The 12,357-nt window shown below is 36.7% G+C and overlaps 1 protein-coding gene across 1 annotated transcript in view; it reads left to right on the top strand.

Annotated features, from left to right (window-relative positions):
- The window catches only part of ABCA13 (ATP binding cassette subfamily A member 13), a 174,397-nt gene extending 165,550 nt beyond the window's left edge, over positions 1-8,847 (top strand). The window contains exons 59-61 of the mRNA XM_061369648.1: positions 5,129-5,234; positions 6,538-6,675; positions 8,186-8,847. Coding sequence (XP_061225632.1) covers positions 5,129-5,234; positions 6,538-6,675; positions 8,186-8,275 — 334 coding nt within the window. The 3' untranslated portion in view covers positions 8,276-8,847. The remainder of the gene's footprint in view (positions 1-5,128; positions 5,235-6,537; positions 6,676-8,185) is intronic.
- Positions 8,848-12,357: the final 3,510 nt, after the last annotated feature.

Below are 12,357 nucleotides of genomic sequence, written 5' to 3'. Positions count from 1 at the left end.
AATTTTATTTCAATTTGGGTTTTTTTTTCAATGTTTTTCAAAGTAATTTATTTTCAGTGTTGTTTAAGTTTTGTTCTGTTTGTAAATTGTGCTTGTTTCTAGGGCTGTAAGGAGAACGACCTGAATCTGTATGCCATGCTCCTGCAATCATACTAGAATAACTAAGTTAGCTTGCCTAGATGAGGCTTATTCACTTAGGGAAAGTAGAACTGTATCTGTCTACAAATGAATGTAAATGAAAGCAGAGGGGCAGACAGCACCACAACAAATTATTCCTCCTCTTTGATTTATGGCATATATTCTAAAAAGATGCATTTCCTTGCAGACATTAAGTGCCAATGTTCTCTTTATTGTTTTTTATTTTGTTATCCAATAATGTAATTTTGAAGTAATCTTTTGATCAGTCAGACTAGCATATACATAAAGTATGCACTTTATATTTCTACCAGTAAACTTGCCGGGAGCTGTGTATATATATATAGCACAACATTTTTTTGTGTGAATATATATAGCACAACATTCTCCAGGAAATGAAATCTTTGATGAGTGGAATAAAAGCACATGGATGATTAGATGCTTTTCTTATTCATCAGGGTTTAGGAAATAGAACCATGTTCTTGATTTCCTGAGGTTATACTCATCAATTTTGACTGGGGTAGAAAAGACATGATAAACGGGCTTCAGGAAGAGTGCGATTCCATGGAGTGGTCATTCTGGGTTCTGCTGTAAGAACAGTGATTTCTAGGTTTTGTTTTGTTCATCTGCAGACTTTCTTTTCCATCCTTCACAGATAACAGGATTTCATGGGTCAAGCTTCAGAAAACCTTTGGTTAGTATTCCTAGGAACCCCCTGTGAGGAGCCAAGGGTAGGTTCAGCTGTGTCTCCATAAGACACTGTGTTTCAGCAACTACTCTTCTTGTCCCTATTCCAATTTCTGGACCAGGACCTCTAAGGAATGGGCAGAAGGGAACATTGAGAAGTTACTAGTATTTGATCTGCCCTAAGTAGCAACTCCTCTACTTGGTATTTATGAGAATACTCAGCCTTTGGGCAACTGAATTAACTTCCATTCCCATTGCAAGGCTAGAATGAGAACCAGGAAAGCAGCCAGGGGAACTTCCTCATCAGTATAGATATGGCTACATTTTATTCTAGTGTGTGACTGCAGCTTGCATAGACACCTATCTGATGTAGTTTTGTATCATCTGTCTTTGTACTGCTGGCTGTGTGGCTGTGAAACTGCATTACGGGCTGTGAAACCCTTGAGGACTGAGGAGCCATTTGGGTGATTAGCCCCAGCTGACATCCTCTCTGTGATATTTACACTGAAACAACCATGAGGTCAGATCAAAGACCTGTCTAGCACAGTATCCTCTCTTTGACAGTGGCCAGGAGGGAGAAGTACAGGAACAAGATAAGCACATGAAATTACTTTTGCACGTTACTTAACCACCCTTTGGCAATTTGTTGCTTAGAGGCTTCCTAACCAGAGGTGATTTTAGTGGACTGCCACCTCCCTCCAATAAACTTCTTTAATCTCTTATTCAACTCATGTCATGTTCTGGCATCCAGCACATCCTGTGTCAGTAAGTTATATAGTTTTCTTATGTGCTGTAAGGAAAATTACTTCTTCTTACCAATTTTGCATTGCATTTCTTATAATTTAATTTCATGCCCCCTGTTCTTGCATGAGAAGTATAGGAGAGTGAAGAATTATTCCTCAGTTGCATTCCTTAGCTCAGTCATGATTCTGGGCTCTGTAAAAACATCTTTCTACCACCTCAGTGTCTTTCTTCAATCTATTTTGTAATTTCTGATATGTAATTCCTTGTTGCCATTTTATGTTTCTTTTGTTCCCTTGTTATCTAGCTGAACTGCTCAGCTTGCTTGAGGACCTATATAATTAAAGGTGTGGAGCTCTTGGATGTGTTTTGTAGTCCTAACTAAGCTCATGCTTCTGCAGCTGATGCTGTTGTTAATGCTCAAGTTAATTAGTTTACAATCAGTCTGGGAATTTATATTTTATTTTCATGGTGGCATTTTAGTGGGTAAAGCACTCAATAAGTAATATTTTCAGAACCACTAATGAGGTGAAAGTGTGAACGGCTAGTTTGAGGGAGAAGAGGAAGGATAGAGAGGAAAAATACTTTTTGTTAGAATACGTGGGTTTGTGTGTAGGTATACACACATAGAAATGCAGGTGTTGTTAAAATAATGTGGAAATTAGCAGTGGAAAATATCTTTGTTGAATAGCTTTGAAGAGATGGTTCTTTTGTAGCAGATGGCTGCTGAGCAGGTGTGCTGGCTCAACTTGCGCCATTTTAATGGTAATGATTCCCTCCTTAGGTCTTGAACTATCAGGTGCTAAAGGTTTGATCCTAAAAGTGTTAATCAAACTAGATTGTGCTTTTCTCTGTAATTCCACTTTGGGATTCTGAACTAATTATATTGTCTGAGTGAGAGAGGAAAACAGAGTGAAAAATATGGTCAACACAATTTCCATTGCTTTAATGTGCTCTTGAAAGAAGCTTCCTGATTATAGAAAGGGGAAATACTTATTGCTGATCAACTTATTCTATATGGGGAGCTTTTATACTAAAATAAATTATAAAATCAAGGTATAGAAGCATCATAATTTGACTAGTCAAAAGAAAAAAAATCTTTCAAAGCTTCCTATTTGTACCACACTGGTGTTTATGCCATTCACAATTTAGATGAAATCCAGGTTGCACAGACTGTCTGTCTTTGCTAATCAGAATTTTGATCCTTTTTCTTTGGAAACTTCATTGCATACAGCAATTTCCTTTTATGAGACTGCTGAGCATCTCCATAAGCCAGCATTTTTCAAACCATAATTCAATGGTGACTGCATAGAGATGCCAAAAACCTGATCAGAATCAATCTCTTTTAAAATGTTGCCTCAGGTTGGCTGTCAACTAAACTGAACACCCTTGTTAACTATATCTATCTTTGTAACATCTTTTTTCATTGTCACATGTATTGTTTCAGGGGTGATGCTATGCATTTAAAACATTTAATTAGGGATAAATTATGTTTTAGTAAATCACTCCAAAGCAAATCAGCCAGACACTGCTTTGGATTCCACCTTATTCTGGATCTTTATGGTGTAACAGCACTGTTCAATTGTCAGGTCACACTTTCTAATGTATATTTCGTAACCTGTGGTTTGCACCCAATAGGATTTTATTCATATAATGCCATTCAGGAACCAACAAACAGGACCCTGCATCAGGAATGTTTGTTCTTACTCCATTTCCAGTAGTTCAGGGATTGCATTTGACTTCAATAAAAAAAAACCAAACCACCTCCACACCCCCCCCCCCAAAAAAAAACTCCACCAAACAACTAAAGACCAAAAAACCCTAAATTAATTGATTTGAAATGGGGCAGAAGCTGCCATTGTCATACCTAAAATGTAGCAGCTATGGTTTTATTCTAGACAAAGAAACAGGATTTTTGTCTGAGAAGATCCTTGGAAATTATATTTTGAATTAATGTGAAATTCTTAATAGAATACAATCTGCAGTCTAGAATTTTTCATTTTGGAAACTTGCCCTGCTCTGAAATCAGTGAAGACTATTGTTTTATTTCAGCAGATGTTCTAATCCAATGCAAAGTAAAAGTTAAAGGCCTTACATTGCTATACATGTACTATCTATGAGGAACGTGTGGTGCTTCATGTGAAGTATTTTGCTGGGAGTCACTCAGACAGTGGTTAAACTGGATATATGTCTCAGAACAGTCCTTTCCAATTTTTATTACATTTTGATTGAAATTCTGTAGATATTTTTTCTATATTGGAAAAGGGCAGCATCATAGCTCATGCTGTGTTATATACGTCTGCTTTGATCACATGAAAATGTGCTTCACTCCTGTCAGATCCAATTAACCCAGCTTCTTCCCTGAATTGCAAGCTGTACACAGAAAAGACACAGGAGAGGTGGGTACTGGCATGAGGGAGGATAGACATGCACAGGATAGACACTAGAAACCAAATAACTGGAGTAAAGGAATTGTGGAGCTGGAGAGTGAAAAGGAAGTAATGATGGAGTGAAGGATATAGGAGTGGTGGTCTGTGGGAAGACACAGGAAGTGCAGGTTTCTGAGGGGATGTGGGCTGTGCTGTCTGAGCTCCCTATCCCTATACCAGATCTGCCTTTCCATTGCTTACCAGCAACAGGGAACAGTGACAGCAGAAGAAAGCTCTTCTGACTTGGCTTCTGGAATTAATGGAAGAGTTGAACCCAAAGAGAGGACACATAGCTGTGAAGGAGGGCTGAGAGGGGAGGGTGCTGCAGCAACCCCCTGTCACCCTATTTCCCTGCTGAGCTCTGCCCTTGCACCTTGCTCTGGGAGCTGATGCAGCCTAACTTCTATTGCTTAAGCAATGTGCATAAGAATATGGTTGCCATTTCAGTGTTTATGGGCTTATTGCAATTTCTTTAACTAAATATTAGCGGTGAGTAAATGTAATAAAAGGTAATGTGTTGGTTAGATTGCCTGTACTTAACTTTTATCACATGTATATTGAGAAAGTGAAGTTCATTTCCTAAATTATTTCAAGAGAGATTGTGCAGCCATAGAGCTAAAGAAAATTCATTAACTTTACCATCTCCTCGAATACTCCTGTACTTGCCTTTGCTTATCTGTAAAACACAGTTATCCTCACATTGCTGAAATATGCGTATGAATGTGCAGATTTGTTAAAAGATTTGAAAAATAGAGCTATGCCCATTTTTCTTATTAGAAAAGTAAAAGGATTGTTTTTTTCTTCTGTATTTGTAACCTTCACAGCATTTTGTTAACTATTCAAAGCAAAATAGTGAAGTATAGTTTAGATAACATAAGTCCAGGTACATTAAATAGTGAAAAATCCTGTAGTAATTAAAACATAGGCATATTTTTTGTTGCTGTTTTCTTATCATTAATTTAACAACGTTCTCATTGAAATTTTATTGTTCAATAGTATAATACTGGAATCATAGTGATAGAGTAGGTATAAATGACATTACTTGACATAATCATAGGAAAATCAATCAAAGCAAATGTTCTTCCTGTCTTCATAGTGTAGACAAATGGATTTATGTTTCTGTGTGTTGCTCTTAGGTTTGGAGATGGTTATTCTGTCAAGGTTTGGCTTAGTAAAGATATAAGCTATCAAAGGATGATTTTGGACTGTCTACAGCTGCATTTTCCTGGAACACAGTTTAAGGTACAGTTAAAACTCTTCATCATAGTAATATTTCTGTGGCAGGATCAAGTATGGGCTAGTAAAAACAATATATGCACATTTGGATATGTTGATCTTTTTAGAATAATTATATATGAGTATTTATTTTCCAATTAACCAAATCTGAAAAATCTGACTTGTGATATTGATTGGAGCAACTCAAACATTTAGGCAATGTAAACAGGCCTTTTCTCTGAGTGAAAATTTCCTTCTGTTTTTATTCTTGATGAAGCTGAACTTGCATATGTGGTCTCCTGAAGTGCGGGTGCAGTGTAGTCACCAAGTATTTGGATGCTTTCTCCTAAGAAATTATGATGAAATTACTCACAGATGATAATTTTCAGTCTTTACTGAGAGTCTTTTCTTTGATACGAAGCCTTACGAAAGACCTACGGTAATTACACTCCAAGAACTCTCAAAGGCCTTTAATTATTTTGGTTTGGTTTTTATTTTATCCATGTTTAGAAAAGCAAAAATCATGTAAAACTATGACTACCTTAGTTACAAACCTATTTTATAGAATCATCGATTGTTTTGGGTTCGAAAGGGCCATAGAGATCACTTAGCTCCTACCCCCCTGCCATGGGCAGGGACACCTTCCACTAGACCAGGCTGCTCAAAGCTCCATACAGCCTGGCTGTGAGCACTGCAAGGGATGGAGCAGCCACAGCTTCTCTGGGCAACCAGTTCTGGTGCCTCACTACCCTGACAGTAAAGAATTACTTCCTTATATCTAACCTAAATTCTCCCCTCTTTCAATCTAAAGCTATTCCCTTTGTCCTATCACTACATGCCCTTGTAAAAAGTCCCTCTCCAGCTTTCTTGCAGGTCCCGTTTAGGTACAGGGTGACTGCTTTAAGGTCTCTCCAGAGCCTTCTACTGTCGAGACTGAACAACCCGTTCTTTCAGGCTGTCTTTATAGGAAAGGTGCATATAGTGTATATATCTGTAAGTGTGTTTGCTCAACCTTTACCCAGACTGATTGTAACAGTACTAGTCTGTTAGATTAAAAGCCCATAGAATAAAACTGTCCTAAACTAATACAGTCTTTTAATGAGATTAACAAAATGTTATCTCAGAACATACACAAAATGTGTGCCCTGAGTATGAACATTTCTTTGTAATAAAACAGTTTAGGCAAAATATATTCTTGTTTAAAAGCTCATATTTTTCATGTTAATCTGCTATAAGAGCTTATTGAAGATAGACTGGTTATAAGCAAATGTAACTTCATGACAATGTGCATTCATTTTTTTCTGGGTTTAACATTTTTTCTTGTTTTAAGGGACAGCACCTTAACCTGATTGAGTACCATGTACCACGAAGCCAGGGATGCTTGGCAGAGCTCTTCAGAGTGCTAGAGGGTCACAAAGCTTTTCTACAAATCAAACACTACTCCATCAGCCAAACCACATTAGAGCAGGTGTATATATATATTTTTTTCTCTTTTATGTCTAAACATGCTGTTTATCTTAAGTATTGTTGTAATGGAATACTAGATCATTTGCTGGATTACCCAAATGTATACGATAAACCATCATTTTCAGGCCATCTCAGGTCTACACAGTAATTTCATGAACCCTCCTTTTACACTGGAACATCACAATAAGCCAGATATTCGTACTGTGTGCAAACATAATCAGTGCTTAGAGGCACCCCAGTCTGTGCGGAAAGAGAATGTGGGCCTGTGAACTGCCACCTCCACAGTTCAAAAGTTGGGATCTTACCAGTGTCCTTGAAAATGGTGAACCAGTCTCTGGAAATTGGAGTAAACCTTAGATTTACAGAATATATTCTTTTGAGAGTTTTCTTTTGATCATGCTGCACACTAGAGAACAGTAGAAATGTACAAGCAGACAGAAGAGATCCCAGTACCAGAGAATGTAAAATCCTATTTGGGCAAAAGGAAGAACAGACCTGATGGAAAGGACGGTATTTCTGTGTAGATGTGATATGTTACAGCATCCTCATATGCAACTTCTTGTTACATATTCTACAAACTGAGTAGCATCTAGTTCTAGTCAAAATACTAATTCTCTAGGATAGATGGTGTGAGCTTATTTCTTTTTCTCATATGCAAATCATTAATTAAGCATTCTGATCTGTACTGATCTATTAACTGCTTGTGAATGATCTGTTCGCTGAATGCCTGACCATAAGGTAATTTCAACCTGTTGATTATTCAGGGCATTTTTCACTCAGTCTTAATTCCTCTCCACTATTCATGGTGATTCACCATCACCTCATTCTCACCTACCATTATTTCCTCTCCCTGGGTGAGTGACAGTTTTAAAAAGGAAAATAGTTCTTCTGAATAACAAATGCCCTTATAATTCATCCTGGTTTTTGCATCTGAATATGATCATTTGAATCAAGAAGAAACATCTTTCCCTCTACACTGCTTGCTGTCAAATAAATAGTTATGTGATTAAAAAGCTAACAAGGCTTTCTGTAGTAAGATTTGTTAAAAAATAAACAACAAACAAACTAAGGAGTCACATCAGTTGTTGAATCATTGCTCTACAATATTCAAAAGTATATTTTCACCTTAAAATATCTGGGCCCTCAGCTGTAATGGTTATTGATAGAAACAGCAGGCTCAAGTTCGTTAGGTGTGCCATTTCAAAGCAAATTAAAACAACTGTTTCCAGCTAACTTGTTCATCAAGAAAATACAATTTTCATACATAAGTTAGTAACTCATTTTACCATTACTTTTGTAATTCATCAACCACTGTGATAGCTGGAGAGTTGAAGGGGGATAATTTCTAGAGTTTACAAAATATATCTCTAGAGGGGTTCTCTCAATATAAACTGTTAATTTTTGTGTCACAAAAGCTTAGGAAAGCAACTGAAAATTATCATCAGCTTGGCCCCAAAGACTCGGTTCAAATACTATATTTTGAAAGTCCTACTGTTTTTCATATCTTACAGGTATTCATTAATTTTGCTACACAACAGCAAGGAGTCTTGCATTCTTCACAAGAATCTCCTGTTGTTCATCATGACCACCTGCCAGTCTAGACTTAGAACAGGATACAGCTTCAGCAGCATATACGTGTGTGTACGTGTATATATATGCACATTTAACATGTAATAACTTTTAAGCTGTTAACAGTTTGTGTATGAGAAACCAATAGTAGAAGCAGAGGTGAGTTTGCATCTGTAGGCCAGAAGGAATGCTGCCAGTTCTCAGTAAAACATGAAACTGGTTACACACAGACTAAAAATCAGTTTTTTAATTAACTGGAATTTTATAATATGAGGGCTTCATTAATGCAGCTTTGTGTAAAAAAGAGTGATCTGAAATGTTGAAATGTCACAGTGTATAGTAGATTATTTTTGTGGTGACTCTACATCCATTTGACTACGGTAATCTCTTGCATGCGCACTTAATTTTTACATGACAAGGCGAGAAAACCCCATTGAATGGTAGCAATAGCTAGGCTATCACACAATATTTATGTTTAATAGCACAAAATGAAATTCTTTTGACTTCTGTATTAATTCAGTTCTGTGTTGTGACAAGTTAAATTAGCCTTTTTATTGTATAAATGAGGAGCTATATAAGCTTTTATATTAAGGAGGTGATTAGTAGACTAGTTTGCCTCCCAGTTGTCTTAAGTAAATTTAACAAGGTTCCATAAATCATACCTGACAATGCGTGTTCCCTTATACTTGCAGGTTACTGCTGGGAGAATTCTCAAGTATCTTTTTAATGACCTATTTTGTTTTTATTTTTTTGTTGCTTATTTTTCCCAAAAGAATGTCAAAATATTGCTTAATGGGCATGTTAAAAGAAAATAAGATAGATACACATTCAGACACTGAGCAATTAACTTTTCAATAAATGTATATTATGATGCAAGATACTTCATCATAGGCCGTGTCACATCCTTTATCCTATACACACGTAGAAGTGAACATTCAGTTCCTTGCGCATTGAGGTTGGAGAAAAAAAGTACAAAATCGTTTTGGTGTTGTAAACCTCTGCCTCTTCCAACGAAAGTCTTTGGGGCTCCTGTGAAAAGCAGTGGATGTCACTTTTATTGGACTATCTTGGCTGATTAATAGTTGAAATTGTAGAAATGGTGACTTAGAATCATGTTGCTGCAGTTTAACACTGGGGGGTAGGCAGGGGAAGAGGAAATGTACTTTGAGATGGAAAAACTCAATTATAAATGGAAAATTTTGTAGTGCTGCTGCTGTAGAATGATGAAGTATTAAAAAATTATATTTGTGTTTTAGGCTTTGCAAGCTGACTCCCAAGACTGTTTATTGAGGCTTGATTTGTTGGTGTGTTTTCGGCCCATTATGCTTTTTGAAAGTCAGAATCCAGGTTACTTATTTCTATAAAGGTGAAATTAAATCCTGGAATAATAATAAAAAATAAGATTAATATAATAATAAAAAAGAAGATTTACAGATTTGGTCTGCATGTACATGTGAACAAGAGTGAGTGAGTTTATGAAACTGCTTTATTATTAGAATGGTTTGGTATATTCAGTTTGTGCATAATATCAGAATTTTCCCATTCTTCTGTCCTGGGTTCAGCTGTAGCAGTCCTCAAGATCCAAAGTACTGAAGAGCCATTAACCCCCAACCATCACCCTCCTGCTAGAAGTGCCATAGCCCAATGAGATGACCATGTTTAAGGTGAAACCAGTTATCCTAAATTTCTGCACAAGGCCGGGAATGGAAAGTTTCTAAGGTCCCCGATCAGAACAGAAGAAGGTCAGTGTGAAAGCAGTGGAGGTGAAAGAAAAAAAAGGCAGACACAGGAAATCTGGGCAGAAACAGGGTTATGCTATCATATGTGTCCTGCTTAATTTCAGGATCTCAGGGTGGAAGAAACTGAATGTACAAGATATGGTCAAGCATCTTTGAGTCATAATTTGAAACTACTTAACAGAACATTTCTGTGGCTCTTAGATGAAAAAAAAAAAGAAGGGAATGTATGGCAAGAACATGTACACAGGGTGCTGCTTTTTTTCTTTTTCTGTTGGTATGTCTGGATCTGTGAATTGCTGACATTATGATTGATTGGTTTTCTTTTGGTTTTGACGTGTTTTTATAAACTAGTATCTCTGCTTCAACTATCACAATTCCTTAAAAAAAAAAAAAAAAGGAAATGCACACAAGGAAATTTAGAAGATAAATTTGGGAAAGGAGATAGTTCCAGTTCTCAGGGTATAAGGCAGCTAAGCCAGAAGGTCCCATTTGTATGAAACTGTGACAAGAGTGCTTATTCCTGCTTAGGAAGTGTGCTGGGGAGTTGAATTAATAAAAGAGTCCTGCAGCTTGCTTAGACCAAGGGAAGCATAAAAACGTACAAGACTCACCGTGGTGAGACTGAAAAAGAGTACCTTAGCTAAATGCCTAGCTAGGAGAGCTTTTCCAAAGTTTGACTGTGTAACATTAATTAAATGTCATTTTTTTCTGATTAAAAAGTGAAAGATTATACTAGTTTAATAGATGAGTACAGTAAATAAGGCTTACTTCAGATTGATGATTGAGTAAATTCAGTTAACAGTGCTTTTCTTTTTTAAAATTGCTTCATATGCATCTCAGGAGACCCAATTTAATTCAGGCAAGTAGCAAACGATGCTTGCCTACCAATCCTTTATGGCTGAAGAAGGTCAAAATCTAATTGTGTTCCAGTGTCCTGGGTTCTGTCTCAGAGGATATTTTGCCTCTCCTTGACTTGCTGCATTCCTGCTTTTGAAGGCTTTTCTTTCTTTTTTTTTCTTTCTTTTTTTTTTTTTTTTAATTCTCTAAGAAAAATGAATTCTTAAACTGGGAGTCTGTTCAGAAAAGGCCATTTTTATGTTAATGATGACAGAGTCCTTGAATTTGTAAATCATGCAGAAGTATCTTTTCTTCTAACACCTCTGGATTTTGAATGAAAGACATCTGAGGATTTTAAACAATAACTTATCCTGTGAGATTTTTGTTAGGAAAGCTTCATGTTATTTCAAAAGGAAATTTCTCTTACTGTGAGTATTTGCCCTTCAGCTTGAATGAAAATCTAGAATTAAGCTCAAAATTAGGAAATCAACTGCATGTCTGAAATGCTCAACACTGAAACTGGGGAGATGATTTTCATGTTTTTAAGCAACTGTTCCACTTAAGTTGAAAAGATGAGCTTCTGCCAAGCAGAGCAGGTTGGTTCAGGCCCTATTTGAATTTTCATGCAATTATAGAATGAGGTGGGCAAAAATAAGCTGTAGGTCTGAACATTAGGTAAAAGTACCACAAACTTAGTGGGGGTGGAGTGGCGGTGGTAGTAGTGCAAGGGATGGCAAACTCATGAATTGTCATTTTGAATCTGGCTACATATTAAATTTCTGTATAGATTTTTTGTCCTGAAAAGAAAGAACTTATTTATCTGATTTTGTTCAGTCATGCCCAAAGATGACAAATTTCCCCCGGGGTTGTGGAAGGTTGTGTAATGTGATTTCCAGCAGAGAAACTGGTCACCTTTTGAGCTTGTTTGTCCTTGTGAAATTTGAATCGCTGGGGTCTGAAATCTCATAAATTAGGGAGTTGAATCTGACTGGAAATGCTCAACTCCTAGATCAGTCAAAACCAAATTTAAGTAAGAATATTACTTTCCTGGTCTTTTTTTTAGCAGGTAGTGAAGCTGACACTTTCTTTGATTCAGTTTATTGTGAGTTAATCTTTTTATGTCAGCACTATTCAATTTTTCTTTCCAATGAATAGAGAGATCAAAGCTAGCAGTGCAAAGATCTTGCTTTAAGTGACTGAGAGCTGACTAGGTCAGACAGCTTTCCTGAGACCTGAAACAGCTAAATAGAAAATGATTCTTCAGTTGCATGCTATATACTTGCATTACAAATGAAAGTGATGCTGCAAGTGTAATGACAGTGGGCAGCAGGTAGAAAGCAGAAATCACAGGTATTTTATTCTCACACACACATAGCAGGAGATTGCTGCTATCAGCAGACAAGGTATAGCAGAATGTTTTAACAGATGAATTCTCCATGCTAAATAATGGTACAAATCATTGAAAGAAATCAAAGCATTCATCTTCTTCATTAATTTTTTTGTGTCAGAGTGAATATTGTTCCAGCAGTACCCATATG

The sequence above is a fragment of the Neopsephotus bourkii genome, unplaced genomic scaffold (assembly GCF_033783945.1).
Source record: "Neopsephotus bourkii isolate Nb327-2 ecotype Australia unplaced genomic scaffold, CSIRO-AGI_Nbou_v1 NB_1508, whole genome shotgun sequence".
NCBI lineage: Eukaryota > Metazoa > Chordata > Aves > Psittaciformes > Psittacidae > Neopsephotus > Neopsephotus bourkii.
This window is presented reverse-complemented; position numbering and strand designations above follow the sequence as displayed.